The 21,245-nt window shown below is 41.4% G+C and overlaps 2 protein-coding genes and 1 long non-coding RNA gene across 3 annotated transcripts in view; all 3 read left to right on the top strand.

The window, feature by feature from the left end:
• LOC101737880 (multiple epidermal growth factor-like domains protein 10) overlaps positions 1–6,612 on the top strand; it is a 40,070-nt gene extending 33,458 nt beyond the window's left edge. Inside the window, exons 5-8 of the mRNA XM_038012954.2 lie at positions 1,852–2,675; positions 3,667–3,768; positions 5,405–5,541; positions 6,390–6,612. Coding sequence (XP_037868882.2) covers positions 1,852–2,675; positions 3,667–3,768; positions 5,405–5,541; positions 6,390–6,541 — 1,215 coding nt within the window. The 3' untranslated portion in view covers positions 6,542–6,612. The remainder of the gene's footprint in view (positions 1–1,851; positions 2,676–3,666; positions 3,769–5,404; positions 5,542–6,389) is intronic.
• LOC134199408 (uncharacterized) overlaps positions 1–21,245 on the top strand; it is a 333,027-nt gene that overhangs the window by 253,374 nt on the left and 58,408 nt on the right. The gene's annotated exons all lie outside the window — the stretch shown is intronic.
• On the top strand, positions 15,383–20,678 carry LOC110386581 (mucin-4). The gene is made up of 4 exons (XM_021353050.3): positions 15,383–15,534; positions 16,733–16,782; positions 18,123–18,164; positions 18,643–20,678. The coding sequence occupies exons 1-4, from the start codon at positions 15,409–15,411 to the stop codon at positions 20,669–20,671; spliced, it is 2,247 nt and encodes a 748-aa protein (XP_021208725.2). The 5' UTR covers positions 15,383–15,408; the 3' UTR covers positions 20,672–20,678.

Below are 21,245 nucleotides of genomic sequence, written 5' to 3'. Positions count from 1 at the left end.
CCCCACCCTTCAAACCGAAACGCATTACTGTGGTGGTACTGTGGTGGTGGTACCTACCCGTGCGGACTCCCAAGAGGTCCTACCACCAGTGATTACGCAAATTATAATTTTGCGGGTTTGATTTTTATTACACGATGTTATTCCTTCACCGTGGAAGTCAATCGTGAACATTTGTTGAGTACGTATTTCATTAGAAAAATTGGTACCCGCCTGCGGGATTCGAACACCGGTGCATCGCTCGATACGAATGCACCGGACGTCTTATCCTTTAGGCCATGACGACTTCTAGAGACCACGACGACTTCTGACGACGACGTTGTCATTCAGTATCATTGCTGTGGGCAGATCTTATGTGCCTTACGAGTCAATCGCCACTTTTCTTGGTTTGTGGTGAGCTTAGTACACTCATGAAAACAACCGCCAACTACTGACTGGACTTGGCTTTTACTGGTGGTATAGTATCTTGTAAGCCCGCACATAGATTTTTTTTATTGCCCTAGTAGACAGGCGAACGGCTCACCTGATGATGAGTGGTTACCGTCACCCATGGACTTCAGAAATGCCAGGGGCAGAGCCAAGCCGTTGCCTACCAGATGTCACTACCCAGCCGCAGAATAGTATCACGTTCCGGTTTTAAGTGTGGAATGGCCTTTATACTATACGGTGTGGGTGGCGGCATCTTCGTAGTGATGTCTGATGTCTATGGGCTCTCTTAAATATTTTAAATAATGGGGTGTTCATTAATAGAATAGATATGAGGAAGGTATTTGTAGGTCTATTAGCCATACTCGCCCGCTTCGCTGGGTATTTAAAATTAACATTAAATTATTATTTATTGTCATTATTATTAGGGAGTCTAACACTCATATTATACATATTAGTCTATCCATTAAGTACATGTATTTTCTACATGGATAACAAGTTTCAAGTCAATCGGCTGCATGGTTCGGTAGTTATAACGGAACATCCGTAAAAACCACGGTAGATTTATATATTAGTATAGTTTTTTTTTTTATGTTTGAAAGATTACTGGTGGCCCGAAGGCATTTTCTGGTGAAACTATCTAAGAAAAGGGTCGCGGATGAGGTTTCGTTCTATGTTTCCAGAGTAAAAATTAAGTGTTTTAAGTTCTATAGTCTGGTTACTGTGATAATGTGGTGGTAGGTGGTGGTATAGAAATAAACGACCAACCCTTTAATTTTTTTGTGATTTTTATAGTGTGTATGTAGTTATATACTTTGAAAGAAGACGTAAAACACTTCTTTTCCACAGGTTTCCAGAGGTCACATATTTGTACATATATTCAAATAATAATTTTATGATCATTTTAATAATAGTTTTCATGAAAAAATCATTAAAATCGTCACTACGATTTTGTATTATACAAGTGGTCCCGCAGTAGTCCGAATTCGACTATAATTAATTGAAATTATAAGTTTGAGCATTATTATGGTTCTATTGTCAAAGACTTCTATACTTCTATAATTACAGATGTCAACAAGACTACACTTTAGACAAATAATTTTAAAGATAAACAGTAGTAAACTATTCTCAATTTGATCACAGACTTTAAACATTTAACAAAAGATTGATAATAAAACATTGATAATAAACACAGAGTATATATCTATATTTGCGTGTGTGTCAAATACATAATAGTGTGTGTAATGTTTTATTTATTGACATAAAGTATTTTTAATGCCTAATTTAAAAAAAATATAAGCATTCTGCACTCTTTATCTATATTCTCTATAAGTGTGGGAAATTTCATACTCCTCCGTCCTCGCAAATATTCGTAAAAAGGGGTACAAAGTTTTTGCTTCACGTATTAATAAATAGATGTTATTACAGTCATACGTGAGCATTGAGAAGAGTCAATCATGCAAGACCGGCTGGATATATGAGGCGAAGACCGACAGCTGTGTACCGAAATGCACGAGCGGTTGCGTGAACGGAACTTGCGAGGCGCCCGAGGTCTGCACCTGTCTAGAGCCTCTGGTCCTCAGACGCGGACACTGCGTGGAGCCCACGTGTTCACCAGCCTGCGACTCCTACAGCAGCTGCACCGACTTCAACGTGTGCACCTGCGTGAACAACACGATCGCTTTGAACGGCTCCCAGTGCGCCCCCGTGTGCCCCGACGGCTACTACAACGATCCCGTGGAGTGCTCCCCGCGGTGCGAGCGCTGCGTCAACGGCACGTGCACGGAGCCCGGCCTATGCACGTGCGACCCCGGCTACAAGAACATCGATGACGTGTGCGTGCCTAAGTGCTTGGACTGCCGCAACGGCGAGTGCGTGGCTCCCAATGATTGCCTCTGTCACGACAATTACGCCATGAGTAACGGCACGTGCGCCCCTGTGTGCCGCCGGGCCTGCACAAATGGGGCGTGCTCGGAGCCCGATAAGTGCACGTGCGACGATGGCTACCGGTTGAGTCCCGAGGAACCTTTCGTCTGCCTGCCGGTCTGTTCTGAGCGCTGCGTGAACTCTCACTGTTCGTCCCCTAATACGTGCACGTGCTTCAAAGACTACGAGCGTAACGATACGAATTCGAACGTTTGTTACAAGAAATGCGATGGAGCTTGCGAAAATGGCCGGTGCTCTTTGGACGGAGCGTGCGAGTGCGACTCCGGATACATACTGTCCAATGGAACGTGCATAAGAAATAATACGTAAGTGGCCTTCATATTAATGGTGAATATACGTGTATGATGCTGACCCCTGGGGGCCGGCGCACTGTCTGGTACCTTGAGAGGGGATTAAAATTTGTATGTTTTTTTATTTTTGTTGTTTAGATTGGCGAGCTTTTAGGTGGGCGAGCTTACGGCCTACATGGTGTTAAGGGGTAAGCCCATAGACATCTACAACGTAAATGCCGCCACCCACCTTGAGAGACCACTTAGAACTCATCTAAGATCTCAATTTTAACAGTACAACGGCTGCCCCACTCTTCAAACCGAACGGCAGAAATAGGCAGAGTGGTGGTACCTACCCGTGCGGACTCACAAGACGTCCTACCACTAGTAAATTATTTACTTTTCACAAAAATAAACAATTTACCCACTCGAGACATATGAGCTTCGCTGTATTAAAGAACTTAATTATCCACATATACATGGTACATTTTACACCAAACATGATGGTAAATGTTGGTTGACCAGACCCCGGTCCCCTTGTGGTAACAGGTTATGGGAGCCCACAGATATCAAATGAATCGAAGTCTCTGTTGTGAAAATTCTTACATCGCGGTTGTTGTACTTACCTTTACGGACTTCTAATACGCCCTGAAGTCATATCATTATCATGATCATCACCTTATAGCAGTCCACTGCTGTACATAGGCCTTTCCAAGAGAACGCCACTAAACACGATCCTTGGCTTCTCTCATACAATCATATGAATACCGTTAAAGTGATAGCAGACTTGACTTGCCTCGGGTAAGTCCGGTCTAATTAGTCTTGGCTAGGACGCAGCTTGCTCAGCGATAAACAGCTTTATATCTTAGCTTAAAATGTAGTCTTATTAGAATAGGCTTGGGAATGAATGGCGTACCGGAAAATAGGCTTACACCAGCCTTTTCTCTGACTAGAGCAGAGAAAATTGAGCTTGTGTTTTAAACTAGTAAGCAGACGATTGAGTTATGGTCCTTCGTGCTTGTTGCAGAGCGTGCTCCGCGAACTGCAGCGCGGGCGGGGAGGAGTGCGGGCTCGGCAGCGGTTGCCCGTCGGAGCAAACCCACTTCCCCGCCGAAGTTACTTCCGCAGGGTGCGTATGCGTACTCACTAGGACATGGTGCTGATTGTGCAATCAACTAAACCAGCGGCTCTCAAACTTATTTTGTCTACTGCGCTCTTTGAGAATAAACTATTTTTCAGGGCCCCCATTTTTTCACCTACCTAAAAACTACTACATCGAGAGCTCAGTTAGTATCTAAGAGGCCTAGATGAAATTACAAATCCCTAGCCTACACAACAGCCCCATTTTTTTTCTGGATCTCTTACCGCCCCCCTCTAGGCCTGCAGTGCCCACAAGGGGGCGTTATCGTCCATTTTGGGAAAGGCTGAACTAAACTATATATCGAGAGGTGAATGAAAGGCTATTTTTTTTAATTTTTTAATTTTTTTTATTGCATACATGGACGAGCTCACAGTCTACCTGGTCTTAAGTGGTAACTGGAGCCCATTGACATCTACAACGTAAATGCCGTCACCCACCTTGTGATATGAGTCCTAAGGTCTCAGTATACTTACAACAGCTGCTCCCACTCTTCAAACCGAAACGACTTACTGCTTTACGGCAGAAATAGGCAGGGTGGTGGTGCCTACGTGTGCAAAGATTTTTCGTTATGATAATTTGTCCAAAATTTTATTCTTTAAATGGCTCTCTAATATGCCGCTTAAACCAAATAGCCCTCGATATGAATTACATTTTGCTAACCTCGGCATAGAGAGCTTATTGAATTACATATATGCTGCTTCATGTAAGAAGAGGAAATAACCTACCATATTTGATTTTCAACTTCTAATTCACTCTCTTATCAGTAAAATTTAATAGCAGAAGCAGGGATATTGATTTTCTATGGCATTCCTATTGATTAGGATTCTATGGTAGGAGTTTTGCGGTGTACCTACTAATCATTTTCTGAAAGGTCTATCGAGATGGACAGTATCTTTTTTCTTCAAAATCTTCAAATATAAGACACCACTGACTGAAGTCACCGTCTACTGGCTTCCTCTAATAATCAACTGGATTCTGAACCAACATATTATTATTATTGTTTGTCCATATAATATATGCAATAAAAATAATTATTATGTATGTAGTATGCAATAAAAAAATGTATTATCTTTCTGCGAAACTCTAGTGAAAAGTATGGATTCTATTCTAGTCTGAGATCGAGGGAGAACTCCATTAAAGAGGGATCAAATGTCTCTTGTAACTTTACATTTTACCAACAAGGAGAAATCAAGTTCTGGTTTCGGAATCAAAATACTGTTACGCCGGTAAGAATAACGCCATCTATCGCTGAATAGTCGAACGAATATCGAAGGACCTAGTAGCACCTAGAACGCTCGAGAAGTACAACGCTATTTATTGTTAGATAGCGGAAACTACTACTAAGGCGTTGTAGAGATGGCACGCAGTCAGTAATCGGAAATACTCGAAGCAAAACAGCGAACGGATCACCTGAAGCGAAGCGGAACAAGCGAATTGAGAGTTTTAAAGTTTTTGTTGAGTGTTCTAGGTGTTGAATACAGTGTTAACTTGTAATTCGGTAGAATTTTACTTATCCCGAACCCCAGCGCGTATCAATACCATGGCTGCGTCGGAACCAGTTACAGTTACAGTTAACAGCTCTGTGGTTCAAGTGTGTAAGTGGTGTTCATCGACTGCTCCTCAGGCTGGCGGGCTTGCAGATCAGCTGGCTGCTGGGCGGAGCCGTGGGGCTCTTGCTGCTAACGCTCCTACTCGTCGTCATCCACAGAACCTGGAGAAGACGACTGGAACTCGAAAAAAAGATCAAAGAAGACCAAGCAAGTATGTTGAGGTTCTTTAAAACAACCCCGCAGTCCATTCGTGTTGTTATGAAATAATATTCAATATGTCAATTGGTAAGTCGTGGCCACCGTAGTCTGTGGACATCAGCAATACCACCAGCAAAGCCACTGTTTTTCGTTTATAGCTGAGAATTATTTTCAAGCCTCGTTTGAAGATATCATTGCACTCAGGAAAAACCGCAAGGAGCTAATTTAGTGACTTCTGGATCCGCACTGGGATGGGAGATGCAGTCCCGGGCTTCAGATAAACAAAATGATGTTTCCGTTATAAATTTGCATAATCGCTAAACGTGTGTCCTATTGTGAGCACGCACGGGACGTTACCTCTGTCCTGTCTATATCTGCCGCGAAGCAGTCTCGTGTCTCAAGGCACACGACGTGATGCATCACCGCTTGTGACAAAACAGCAGTGACCACGGACGGTCCACGGTCCGCGATAAGAGACGCCTCGATTTATTTATTTATTTATTCCATTAAATACAAAGTCAGGCTTACAGTTTTCACCAAAACGCCTGACTCGTTAACACAAAAACATTATTGAAACTATTAAGTACTATTATAATATTAAGCTAAAAATAAAATTATTTTGGAATAAAGTATTCCCCAACTATCGGCAAATACGTCAGCATTCTGGATTTCGGACAGAAATTCGTTTAACAGCGCAATTGCCCTGACCGTTGGACAGTCCCTAGCTCTACGGGTCCTCAGCCCCGCCAACGCCGCGAATAAGTAGTGAAGGCGGCGCACTCCCGCCCGCGCATACTGTTGCCCGACGAAAGTACGAAAGAACAGTAATGTACGAGTAGATGCAACTTCCGATGTCCCCAGGCCCCGGCAACTACAGCGTCATGTGCAGCAACCCTAACAGGCTGCTGCAGACCCAGCCCGGTGACGTCACGAGGGGCTACTCCGACGACCTCCCGCCGACAGACGAAACCGAACTCACTTACGAAGTCCCCCTACGAGACGAGAGCTACTGAACCAATCGTGATGTGGAACCAGCAATGTAAATAGAAATAGTCTTCTAAATAAATTATAATGAATAGTACAATTGTTTTTGTTTCCATTTGTAGCTTTTGATAGTTTGGTAACAGCTGTATTGTCTCGCTTTACGTACGCGAACGCGGGTCAGTGCGAATTTCTTAACGTTCTCGATAGCGTAAAAGTTAACCCAATTTTGTATGCAGCTGGAACAGCGCCCCTAGCGGCAAACGTACGCAAACGATCCCATTCCATACAAATATGAGCTAACTTTTACGCTTTCGAAAACGTTAAAAAAAAAGGCACGCATATATACCAATGTCCCTAAAGAGGTTAAAATCCTTTTTATTATCTAAAGTTTCGTATATTAATATAAAAAGTATGTGTGTGTGCAAGACACACACGGTAGAAGTGAAACTTATAAAATATAACTTATAGATATACTGACTATGCCACTACACAGGAGCATACATATGGACAATGTTTAGTAGACGATAGTGGGGATGCTACGAAGAGTCGCACAAAGAGGAGACCGAGAACGTCTAATGTGTTCTATCTCATTCTCTCGCCGGCTGAATCCTATACATTTATGTGTTTGTGTCTCTATGGACTTATTTTTTCGTTTCATCGAGTTTGAAATCACAACGATTCTAAAGAAGTTTCACTTCAAAAACTCAAACTAAGCACACCGGTCATCGTTCTCGTCGAACCCGTCGGCTGCGACGAAGGGCTTGGCAAGCAAATTCACGCACAGATACAGTCCACTGAGTTTCTCGCCGGATCTTCTCAGTGGGTCGCGTTTCCGATCCGGCGGTAGATTCTGCGAAGCACTGCTCTTGCTAGGGCTAATGTTAGCAATTTCGTCAGTTCAGAGCCCTGTGAGCTCACCTATTCGTTCGATTAAGCTGGAGTAGCCCCTCGAGGCTATCAGCTTAGGTAAGAAAAATAAAGCGAACGCGGAATTGCTCTGTGGCAGAAGTATGAAGGATTGTGGCAGATATCCGTCCGAGCTCATGGTACACCCCGCCTCAAGATGTTAAGGCGTCATGAGAACTGGTTACGTCATTTGCACCGTACTCGGTCAGGACAGGTTTAGATAGTTTAGTTCCAGTCATCGCTGTTCAGACACCAGCGATGCCCGGCTACCACAGACATCTGCAAGCCTCGTTTGCTGGAGGACAGTGTAGGGAATATACGAGTGCTGCTGTATACTTAGGTCTGAGTAGGTCTTAGTTTCACTATAATCGATATATTTAGTGTTCAGGCCAGTGCCTTCAATTCTGTTAATAGCAATGTCAAAGATGCTAGCCTTCTAAGGCGCTAAGCATCACAGTTTAATAACTTAATGTATTTAACTATCATTCGTTCATTCACTACCCGCTCTTCAAGCACGCTGTACATCTCTATTAATATGTATAAGAATAATATCAACTGCTGGAGTTTTATTACCACAAGAAACTCCCTTATGTACCACAAGCCGGTACATAAATTGGTGGCCCATGAGGGTGAAATACATTGAGTTATTAAATTGTGATGCTTAGCGCCTTAGAAGGCTAGCATCTTTGACAATGCTATTAAAAGAATTGAAGGCACTGGCCTGAACATTTAGTATTCTCTTTTTTTTCCTATCTATGCTGCTATCAGCATCTTCAGCAACGCTATCCTTGAGAGGCTATTTCAGCTTCTCCTTGATTTGTAGGTGAGCTCACGGGGCTCAAACCGGGAGTGTTGCTAACACTGGCCCTAGCAAGAGCAGTGCTTCGCAGAATCTACCACCGGATCGGAAACGTGACCCACTGAGTAAATCCGGCGAGAAACTCAGTGGGCTGTGTCTATGGGTTAATTCGCTCGTCGAGCCCTTCGTCGCAAGTGACGGCTTCGACGAAGACGGTGACCGGTGCTTGTGATACCCAAAAAGCACCGTTAATGGATCGGGAGGAACCGTAATGACGAAGTATTCTCATAAACAAATGTTTACATGTTAAAAAGGATTTGTCTAGTTAAAATTTATAGTAATTGTTGTACTTAGGGTATTGCTGATTTGGACAGTTGGAATTGAACATTTCAATACCCGTCATTCTGTCAGAAGATTTATTTCACCTATAACTTCATAAATTAGCAAAAAATAAATTATATATCAAGAAACTTTAGAATACTGTAGGTTGATTTCGTACTAGTGTCGCCATCTAGTTGTAGCCGACTGCATCTCAATGGCGTTCTTTTTTAAATGTGTAATTTCTTATGGCCCAGATTTTTTAAACTTCACTAACCGCTCTAGGGCTCAGTCTAAGAGGAACTCAATGGCGTCGGATAGACTTTTCGATTCGACTAATTTTAAAGACTAACATGTAAAGTCGTTCTGCATTTCGTCGCTAGATGGCAATTGGCAACCATTAGTTACAAGGCTAAATGTGGAAATGAACTCTGCGACTTTGACCTTGATAATTCATGAACAGGAAAATAAAAGATAGTTATAAAAAATACCTAGTATTGCCATAAATACTGAGACAAAGAAAAAAAAATTCTATTGCAAATAAAATTTATTACTTTTACAGTGTGTTAGTTTAATACATAAATATAAAACAATTTAAAGTATATAAAGCTTATTCGAAGTGGTCTCCATTGGCTGCAATACAGTCCTTTAAACGTTGAGGCCAGTTATCAATAGAAGCACGCACTCTTTCCATGGGAAATTTTTTTACTGCCAATCGTACGGATTGTTTTAGGGACTCCAAATTATCATGGCGTTTAGAGCAAGCCGTACTCTCTAAAACTGACCATAAATCATAATCCAGCGGATTAAGATCGGGACTAGACGACGGCCAGTCTTCAGCTCTGATGAAGTCCGAAACGTTCGTTTCCAACCAAGACTGCGTAGACCGAGCTTTATGACCTGGCGCCGAGTCTTGCTGAAAGGACCATTCTTTATTATTGAACATGGTGTTGGTAAGGGGCTTCACTACCTTCTCAAGAATAGTATCTTGATACACTTGTGCCGATGTTTTGATACCTTTTTCACAAAAGTATGGCTCAGTCACTCCTTCATAGCTAATACCCCACCAAACCATCACTGAAGTCGGATAATACCCACGTTGCACTCTGTCGACTAATTGGGAAGCTTTCTTAGAGTACCAGTACGTCTCTTATAGGCTGCAAGTCCTAAGTCATCTTTTAAAATACGCGACATGGTTCTAGGTGCTATCTTCATCTCCCGAGATAAAAACTTTTGCTTTCGGACAGGATTTCTTCGAATTCTTTCCCTTACTGCTTTGACCACCTTTTTCGTACGAACACTACGTGGACGGCCAGATCTTTTTGTGTCACAAACAGAGGAGGTCTCATGGCACCTATTAATAGCCCGGTACACAAACATTTTACTAATACCAAGCGTATGGAGAGTTTTAAAAATTGCATTTGGCTCCATACCTACATTGTGTAATGCAATCACAGCGATTCGGTTCTCTTTATCACCCCACTCCATTTTAATATCGCAAAATATTGTACAATGTATTTGGCCAAAATGAGAAAACTCAATGAGCAATCATATAAAAATGACAGATTCCAAATTCAAATGTAATATTTTGTTTATTTTTAATTGTAACAGTATTTATAGCCAGATTAAGTATACGTTCTGTGAAATTTAGGCTAAGTTTACATGAACGCGCGGTACCGCGCGGAACTGCTCACCCCGCGGTATAAGATCATTCTAAGCACAACATGTGAGGCGGCGGGGCGAGTGAGGGAAAGCTCTCCTCACTACGCAGAAACCCGCCGCCGCCGAGCATGGGGTCGGGACCGGGGTCGTATCCGTGACCTGGCCCCCTAAGAGCTAGGGGTCCCACCCGTTTTGTGCGGGGAGGGACCCAGACGTGGGGTGGCGTGCTCTGCACGCTCACCCGCAATAGGAAGCCGGGTGATGGTAGACCGCGTTCCCCCGACCGCTCTGGGGGAAGGTGTAACGCGGTGCCATCAAAGCGGGCTCTCGGCCCGCTGAACGAGAGAACCGGTGGTCGTGTCGCTGGCGGCCACCGGTCCGGCGTCCGTGGGACGGTGGGATGGATGTCATGTGCTCTGCGTCAACCCTGTCCCGCCGTTTCAATAGCCCCGACTGGGCTCCGGCCCGGTCCGAGGTAGGGCGCCGGTTGTGAGCGGCAGGAGTTTTTAGTGAGGTTCAACTCCCACATACCCCACCTGCCGCGCGGGTGGGGATCCGGCGATTTTCTCCTGTGGAAAAAAAAAAAAAAAGCACAACATGTGAACGCGCGTGGCGGGCGCGGTAAAAGTTCTGCAAAACTGTATCTACCTGTTCAGCTGATCCGCGCGGTTTGAGACGGACAGACGCATAGATCCAAGAAAAATGAGTATCAAGCGAAGACGATATTGTGTCTATCGATTTTAAATAGTTTTCAACGCAATCATATAAAAAATCAAAAGATACAACTGACATCCTCAAGTAGGTAGTTCAAAAAAATGCGAGACTCTCGCGTGTACATATTCTGTCATGTGATCGCTTCCACCGCGCAGTGACGCGCCGCCGCGCCGTACCGAGCGATCATATTATGAACTTAGCCTTAGGTTAAAAATCGATGCGTGTCACGTATTTACAAAACGAATGATTCGCGAACATTAGCATAGCGTTAGAGCAACAAATTAAGAAATTAATGACGTCGGTCTATTTGAGAATTTATAATACCTAAGTATATAACTAGTCAGGTCATAAGTATTGTCACACAGTAAAAACTTTTCTTTTAGAATGCTGGCCACAAAAAAGTTTATTGAATTCGAATTTCGAATTGTTCATGAAAATAAAAATGTATACTTTTAGAATTTTACTCATTTTTAAATATGGAGTGGACGCTTAAAGAAGACCGTGTTGCAGTTATTGCGTTGCATCGTTGCGGTTACGCGCCAATTCAAATTTTTAACATACTGAAAAATTTGAATATAACCAAAAGATTCGTTTATCGTACCATCAAACGATACAATGAAGACTCTAGTGTAGATGACAGGTCAAGAAGTGGTCGCCCTCGGTCTGTTAGGACTCCAGCAGTGATAAAAGCTGTGAAGGCGCGAATTCAAAGAAATCCCAAACGTAAGCAGAAACTGTTGGCCCTTCAGATGGGGTTAAGCAGAACCACGGTGAAAAGGGTGTTAAATGAAGACTTAGGGCTTCGGGCATATCGAAGAAAAACAGGACATCGTTTGAATGCTCGTCTAATGGACCTGAGACTGAAGAGATGCCGCGCTTTGTTGAAACGGTACGCGGGAAAAAAATATCGGGAAATTCTTTTTTCGGATGAAAAAATTTTTACCGTAGAAGAGAGCTACAACAAACAAAATGACAAGGTGTACGCACACAGTAGTGAAGAAGCGAGCAACCGTATTCCGCGTGTCCAACGAGGTCATTTTCCATCCTCGCTCATGGTATGGTTGGGAGTTTCTTATTGGGGCTTAACAGAGGTACATTTTTGTGAGAAAGGTGTAAAAACGAATGCAGTTGTGTATCAAAATACAGTCCTGACGAACCTTGTGGAACCTGTTTCTCATACCATGTTCAATAACAGGCACTGGGTATTCCAACAAGATTCGGCGCCAGCTCATAGAGCGAAGAGCACACAAGACTGGCTGGCGGCGCGTGAAATCGACTTCATCCGGCACGAAGACTGGCCCTCCTCCAATCCAGATTTGAATCCGTTAGATTACAAGATATGGCAACACTTGGAGGAAAAGGCGTGCTCAAAGCCTCATCCCAATTTGGAGTCACTCAAGACATCCTTGATTAAGGCAGCCGCCGATATTGACATGGACCTCGTTCGTGCTGCGATAGACGACTGGCCGCGCAGATTGAAGGCCTGTATTCAAAATCACGGAGGTCATTTTGAATAAACTTTAGTGTCATAAGAATCTATGTTTTGTTAAGTTCATTTTGGTATATGAATGGTGAATAAACTTGTTTCAATTATTTTACATTAAACATGTGACAGAATTTATGACCTGACTAGGTATATATTTATTAAATTTTTTATTATTATATTTAATTGTTTTGTAATTGAACTTAATAATAATTAAAAATTAAACGAGTACGTCGTAGGGGATTCACCATTTAATTACTTTTTTATTTTACTTTTACTATAAAAGTTATATTCTACTTTTTAATTGGGATTACTGCAATATACGGCTTATAACCATTATTATTTTTTATAAGATCTTCAACTTTTAGTCTTGCATATCCAAACACTTCAAGTATAATAATATAGTCATATAGTTGGCTTTAGATAGATAATACAAATAAATTAATTACACTACCTTGTCATCGGAAATAAAAATCGCTCATTCTAGAGATCGCAGTCAGCATATTAGAATAACCAAATAGGATAACATAATGCCATCGGTCTTCGATAAGTGTGCTGAATTTTAAATTAATCAGTCGTTTTGAAGTCAATGAAAATCAGGTTCAAAGACTACATAGATACAGGCGAAGTTAATGAGATGATGCTAATTAAAATAACAACAGAAAAAATATGCTGAATGATTAATGATCGAATGAAACGTATAATTAAAAACGTGTGAAATCTGAAGAAAAATAATACTACTACTAATACATTTTTAAATCTCAAATTGAACGAAGTTAATTTGATTATAATATATCTATATATTAATACGTGAAGCAAAAACTTTGTATCCCTTTTTACGAAAATTGCGCGGACGGAAGAGTATGAAATTTTCCACACTTATAGAGAATATAGAGAAGAAGTGCACAATGCTAATATTTTTTTTAAATAATGCATAAAAGATACATTAAATCAATAAAGAAAACATTACACACACTACATACCATGTATTTGACGCACACACGCATGCATACTATTCATTGTCAAACTTTTGTTCTTGACGTCTGTTGTCAAATTGAGAATAGATTAAATAATGTTTGTCTTTGTTAATATTTTTTATAGTGTAGTCTTGGCGAAATTTGAAGTATAAAATACAATCATAATAGTGTACAAACTTACAATTCCAATTAATTATAGTCGAATTTAGACTACTGCGGGACCTCTAGTATATATTAAATACATGAGTGAACCATTTATTTTCACCCTATGTGTACGATACGCAGACGGCCCCGCACACTTTTGTCGATACCCTCAGACACAGGCCACTGAGTTTCTCACCGGATCTTCTCAGTGGGTCGCGTTTCCGATCCGGTGGTAGATTCTGCGAAGCACAGCTCTTGCTAGGGTTCGTGTTAGCAACTTCGTCAGGTTTGATCCCCGTGAGCTCACCTACTAGTTAAGGTTAAGCTGAAATAGACTCTCAAGGCTATCGGCTTAGGTATGAAAAAAAAAAAAACTTTTGTGGAGAGTTCAAGACTCGTACCGATTACTATACCACATAAAACGAAGTACAAAGGCAAAAAAAGTGTGTGTGTCCGCTCCGACGCACGACTGGAGTTTACTGGATATAAATATAAATTTGTGTCAGTTGAATACAGTAAAATATGGAAGTTACGTATTCTAGTGAGAATGATCCGGGAGTTGCGGAACACGTGGATGCGGTAATTAAGTAAGTCTATATAATTCACTTTTACAATTAATATATAAGTTGTCCATTCACTGATAGAAGGAATTGTTTATATTTAATAAGCTTTATTAATAAATGATTTGTAGCGGGTTATATTCGGGTATCAACCCACTAACAGTTGATACGTTCAGGAATCGAACCCGAACGGCGTCCGGCCACAAGCAAAACGATGTCGGTAAATTAAACGAAACAATACGAGAAATAGTTCTATATTACGACAACACGATACACTACAGATTATTAACAAATTAACGAGACACAAAACAAACGACTAACAAATATATGAAAATACAATAATGAGAGAAACGCGCGATCAGTACGAGGCTTTGTGGCGGACTGCCGGCGCAGCAGCCCGGCGTCACCTGCGATAACGCGGCCGCGCGTTGGCTCCTGATTGGCGCGCGCACGCATCACGCAATCAGGAGCCAATCAGGCGCATAACGCATTTCGTGTGACATGCTATACTCTCTAGTACGATTTTGGTCCCCATAATTTTCATACCCCGGGCCTATATATGTAAATCGATTCTTAAGGAGTAAACTCCAAAAAAGTGTGTGTGTCCGCTCCGACGCACGACTGGAGTTTACTGGATATAAAAAATTAAACGAAACAATACGAGAAATAGTTCTATATTACGACAACACGATACACTACAGATTATTAACAAATTAACGAGACACAAAACAAACGACTAACAAATATATGAAAATACAATAATGAGAGAAACGCGCGATCAGTACGAGGCTTTGTGGCGGACTGCCGGCGCAGCAGCCCGGCGTCACCTGCAATAACGCGGCCGCGCGTTGGCTCCTGATTGGCGCGCGCACGCATCACGCAATCAGGAGCCAATCAGGCGCATAACGCATTTCGTGTGACATGCTAGTACGATTTTGATTGGCGCGCGCACGCATCACGCAATCAGGAGCCAATCAGGCGCATAACGCATTTCGTGTGACATGCTAGTACGATTTTGATTGGCGCGCGCACGCATCACGCAATCAGGAGCCAATCAGGCGCATAACGCATTTCGTGTGACATGCTAGTACGATTTTGGTCCCCATAATTTTCATACCCCGGGCCTATATATGTAAATCGATTCTAAAGGAGTAAACTCCAATAAAAAAAATTACATACTTAAAAATATGAGGAATTTCTCAATTCGGAGGACTTAGTTGTTTTTTGATTCGTCTTTAACGCGAATGCCTAATCAATAGTACTAATTAATTATAAATAACAGGAAATATTTTAAATATATGTTTTGTAAAGTTTTTCAAAAACCACAACCGATATGATATGCCGCATACATCGATCAGTTCGTGATCGTTCGTTGAAGAGTGATATATTATACATTTCGGAACGCTCAGCGAGGCTCACGACAATGGAACCGAACTACAGACTCCTCAAAATTATTCTGGTAAATAATTATACTAATTCAAACATTATTTTACAGTTTGATGTCGTCGTGGCCTAATAATAAGACGCCCGGTGCATTCGTGTTGAGCGATGCACCGGTGTTCGAATCTCAGGCGGGTACCAATTTTTCTAATGAAATACGTACTCCACAAATGATTGATTTGATGAAATGAGTGATTGATTTCCACGCCGAGGGAATAACATCGTGTAATAAAAATCAAACTCGCAAAATTATAATTTGTATAATTAGTGGTGGTAGGACCTCTTGTGAGTCCGCACGGGTAGGTACCACCACCCTGCCTATTTCTGCCGTGAAGCAGTAATGCGTTTCGGTTTGAAGGCTGGGGCAGCCGTTGTAACTATACTTGAGACCTTAGAACTTATATCTCGAAGTGGGTGGCGCATTTATGGGTACTTGTATATGTATGTATTTGAAGATATTAGTACTATGGAATAACACTAATAAAAAACAAAAAGACATGCTTCACACTCAATTGATATCGTCCGGGATGAACAATAAACCAAGCCAACGAACATCCAAAAACAATTAACGTTAATAGGAGTTAAAATAAAAAGCGTGCTTTTTCTATATCCACAGTGAAGCTTGGTGTTTCTAAGGATAAAATGAGGACAAAGCTCAAAATGACACAAAATTAATAGCTCATTTCCGAGCATCGTGTGGAACATCTATTGAATATATTTCTAGTCCTTCGCTATTAGTCTCTTCTCAACATTTCAAGGAAGCCTTATCTTTATCTTTATCTAACGGCCGTCTGGTGTAGTGGTAAGTGACATGGTCACTACACAAGGGGGTCGCGGGTTCGAATCCCGCCAACGGAAGATATTTGTATGATAAATATAAATGTCTTTTCCAGGGTTATGGATGTATATTAAATATATGTATGTGTATAATAATAAAATCTTACATTTATTTCCGTTATCTGGTACCTGTAACACAAGTTCTTTACGAGCTTATCACGGGACCAGTTAACGTGGCGTGATTGTTAGAAAATATTTATTTATTTATTTATCTTAAAACTGTGAATTTTTTTCGCTTCATATTTCAAAACTAAAAATGAGGAAGACGCTACATAATTTTACTTGCTTTGAATTTCTATCAACAACGTTTGGCTCGACCATGAAATCTTTGGTTTTGTTTTGAAACATATTTCATGGATTTTAATCTATTCTATTTACAGTTGAGCCTGTTGTGCACCGCTCATTGTCATGACCGCCTATTTAAAATCAGGTAGGTGATATTCATTGTAATTCGGATACTCTGAGGGAGTCCGTATAGGGTCCCTTCTTTATTTCGCGGGAAAATCGTGTTTTTGGATCACTCGTAATTAACACCACAGTTGAAACAATAGGAGTTTTATTGTTGCAGCGGCTTACACAGTTCTAAGTTATACAAATTTTCGGCGATAAAAAGGTCCCCCGTGTCACAGACTATGTTCTTTTTTTCCACCTTTCGTGCGTTCCGGCTCACGCATCATAAAGAAGGTGCGTTCTTAAGCGCCACAACTCTGTTTATGTAGTGAATAAGTTATATGAGCTTCGGTGACCACTGAACATTAGGTAGGTCTTGAGTTCATCTACTCATCTAAGTAGTAAAAAGGTCTTAATCTACACACCAGAGGTCAAAGTATGGCGTTGCCGTTTTAAAGAGTTTAGCCATATTGAATTGAATTGAAATTTGGTTTCAAAGATTTTCTTTGCCTAAAAATATTTTTCGCAATAATAATTCGTTAGCAGACCGACTAAGTTCTTTCTGAATTCAATGTTTGACATGCTGGTGACACTTAAAGCATATATTTTTGCATGGATGTGCGCGCAATCACACATGGCGAGTGGGTAGATAACTCTTATCGTTGCCACCGTTAATTTCCTGTCTAACCCAGTCGACGGGGCAACGCAAAGCCACCGTCGTTCGAAACTAGTCTTGTCGGATCCTCCGGATTCACTCTCGGTGCTTTTAGGACTCTCAAGCACTGGTCACCGTCCTCGTCGAACTCTTCGATTACGAAGAAGAGTTCTACGAGCGAATTAACCCATAGATATAGCCCACTGAGTTTCTCGCCGAGTCATCTCAGTGGGTCGCGATTCCGATTCGGTGGTAGATTCAGTGAAACACTCATCTTGATAGACCAGTGCTAGCAATTCTCTTAGAATGAGCTCGTGAACGCGCCTACCAGCCATAGCGCAGCTGGAATCGCCCCTTATGCTGTCAACGAATAGGTAGTGTGAAAAAAAATGGCCAGGCGAGCTCATAGTCCATACGATGTAAAGTGGCTACCGAAGTTTAAAGTTATCAAGGCGTAGTCTCCCGGTAGGAAGTGGAAGATCTCCCTCTTCTTCTCTGGAGGCGCTGGAGTCCGACGTAACCCGGTCTATTACCCCTCTCGACTGGGTATGCGAAAATGGATTCCTCAGCATTAAAAAAAAAGGGCCAGAACCATGCCTTATACCTTGAAAATCGAAGTTGAATACTCAATTTCATTATACAGCCTGTCAAACTTAAACGCATTACTGATTCGAGATAAAAAAGGAAGTACAGTATGTAGAATTAAATTTCTGTTTATTTTTCAGGGTACTGAAAGACGATTTGCTTGAGGTGTGCAAGGCCGCTGGGTAAGAAGTTTTAAGCTACCGACTGTTCTGCTTTAACGTTTTAAGATTAGGTCTAAAGTTATTGAGTTTTGAAGTTACCGTTCTTAAAATACTGGGGCCATTTAAAACGTAATATATATGGGTGGCAATAAATTCATTTTTTTTTAAAACTAATATTCATTCATTAATTAATTGATTATGTATTAGTAATTGTGGAATGCGAGTTCCGTCGCGGTAGCAATGCCGCACAGTCGACTCATAGTATTAATGACGGGTACGTAGTGAACACTAGAAACAAACGCATGACTCAATTTTGGTTTGGACGCTTAGGGAATAAAAAATTTAATCTAAAAATGAGCCCTGTAGTCTAAAAAACTAAAGAAATGAACGACAAGCATAGCATCGAAACAATATTGTTCAATTTGCATCAAATTAGCAAGCTAAAAACTTGGTAGATGGGTGTCGCGCAACCTTAATAATCAACACCAGTCATTTTCAGATTCAAAAGCCGTCCAGAGGGATCACGTAGACCAGCATCAGCAGAACCTAGAGTTCTACAAGAGCTGTTAAAAACACACTCAACAGCTTGGACAGAAACAGTACCGTATACAGATACCTCATCAGAATCACCATCGACAGTTGACCCAGAGGAAGAATTATCTACAGCTTGGACAGAAACAGTACAGTATGCAGACGCCTCATCAGAATCACCGTCGACAGCTAATCCAGAAGAAGAAATATTTACAGCATGGACAGAAACACTACCTTATACAGATACCTCATCAGAATCACCGTCGATAGCTGACCCAGAGGAAGAAATATCTACAGCTTGGACAGAAACAGTACAGTATACAGATAACTCATCAGAATCAGCATCGACAGCTGACCCAGAGGATGAAATATCTACAGCTTGGACAGAAACAGTACCTTATACAGATACCTCATCGGAATCACCGTCGATAGCTGACCCAGAGGAAGAAATATCTACAGCTTGGGCAGAAACAGTACAGTATACAGATACTTCATCAGAATCACCGTCGACAGCTGACCTAGAGGATGAGATATCTACAGCTTGGACAGAAACAGTACCGTATACATATACCTCATCAGAATCACCGTCGACAGCTGTTCTAGAGGAAGAAATATCTACAGCTTGGGCAGAAACAGTACATTATACAGATACTTCATCACAATCACCGTCGAAAACTGATCCAGAGGAAGAAATATCTACAGCTTGGACAGAAACAGTACCTTATACAGATACCTCATCAGAATCACCGTCGATAGCTGACCCAGAGGAAGAAATATCTACAGCTTGGACAGAAACAGTACAGTATACAGATAACTCATCAGAATCAGCATCGACAGCTGACTCAGAGGATGAAATATCTACAGCTTGGACAGAAACAGTACCTTATACAGATACCTCATCAGAATCACCGTCGATAGCTGACCCAGAGGAAGAAATATCTACAGCTTGGACAGAAACAGTACAGTATACAGACGCCTCATCAGAATCAGCATCGATAGCTGACCCAGAGGATGAGATATCTACAGCTTGGACAGAAACAGTACCGTATACAGATACTTCATCAGAATCACCGTCGACAGCTGACCTAGAGGAAGATATATCTACAGCTTGGGCAGAAACAGTACATTATACAGATACTTCATCACAATCACCGTCGAAAACTGATCCAGAGGAAGAAATATCTACAGCTTGGACAGAAACAGTACAGTATACAGATACTTCATCAGAATCACCGTCGACAGCTGACCTAGAGGAAGATATATCTACAGCTTGGGCAGAAACAGTACATTATACAGATACTTCATCACAATCACCGTCGAAAACTGATCCAGAGGAAGAAATATCTACAGCTTGGACAGAAACAGTACAGTATACAGACGCCTCATCAGAATCAGCATCGATAGCTGACCCAGAGGATGAGATATCTACAGCTTGGACAGAAACAGTACCGTATACAGATACTTCATCAGAATCACCGTCGACAGCTGACCTAGAGGATGAGATATCTACAGCTTGGACAGAAAAAGTAACGTATACAGCCTCATTAGAATCACCGTCGACAGCTGACCCAGAGGAAAAATTGTCTACAGCTTGGACAGAAAGAGTACCGTATACAGATACCTCATCAGAATCACCGTCGACAGCTGACTCAGAGGAAGAAATATCTACAGCTTGGACAAAAACAGTACTGTATACAGATACTTCATCAGAATCACCGTCGAGAGCTGACCAAGAGGAAGAAATATCTACAGCTAGGACAGAAACAGTGCCATATACAGCTACCTCATCAGAATCACCGTTAACAGCTGCCCCAGAGAAACAATTATTTTCAGTTTGGCCAGGATTATTAACGAATTCATCCAGTCTAACAGGAAATACGACAGCTATAATTTCCACAACACTACAACCAGCAGAGAAAGTAGTTAGAAATAACTATTTAAGTTCATCTCTTCGCGAAAGAGTGAGAAAAACCTTTAATCAATTTAATCTAATTTGATCTAGCGCTAACTAATTATAGAATGTTGAAAATAGAGTCTGCTGTTTTTTTTTAACATGTGATGTACTTTTGTGTCATAGAATATCTTATGAGAGACACTTGTTTTTTTTACCTACACAAGGATCATTCGCCGCACGTTAAAGGTAATATTATTATGCCTTAAACGTACGCAGTCTTGCAGCGAAAAAATATGCGAACAGACGGATAAACTTCAATTTCATTGTATAGTATCGGACCCGACAGACGTTGTCTTTTACACACCTCTTAAATCCTGAAAATTTCTAACATTTCTAGTTAGAAATAAAAGAAACATTTTGTAGTGGAGCTGATTGTGAATCTAAGCCGTTCTAGAATGCACTTGAACACAGATAAGATTACATAAAAATCGGTCCAGCTATTTAAGAGGAGTTCACACACACACACACACAGTAGAATTATATTAATGATACGCAAACGCGGCCCGTTTTAATCGTAGGAATCCGTAGGAATCTGAAAGTAGCCTGAGAATTTCATCAAAGTTCGTCAACCTGCTTCGGAGTCTATGATTAGGTTTGATAAAGATCGTCTTACTGCT

This window comes from Bombyx mori, chromosome 9 (genome assembly GCF_030269925.1).
Source record: "Bombyx mori chromosome 9, ASM3026992v2".
In the NCBI taxonomy this organism is placed as follows: Eukaryota; Metazoa; Arthropoda; class Insecta; order Lepidoptera; family Bombycidae; genus Bombyx; species Bombyx mori.
This window is presented reverse-complemented; position numbering and strand designations above follow the sequence as displayed.

Coding starts and splice junctions, on each gene's coding strand:
- LOC110386581 (XM_021353050.3), top strand. CDS start 15,409: ATGATATGCCGCATACATCGATCAGTTCGTGATCGTTCGTTGAAGAGT. Junction 16,783..18,122: donor GACCGCCTATTTAAAATCAG/GTAGGTGATATT, acceptor TTTATTTTTCAG/GGTACTGAAAGACGATTTGC. Junction 18,165..18,642: donor GAGGTGTGCAAGGCCGCTGG/GTAAGAAGTTTT, acceptor AGTCATTTTCAG/ATTCAAAAGCCGTCCAGAGG.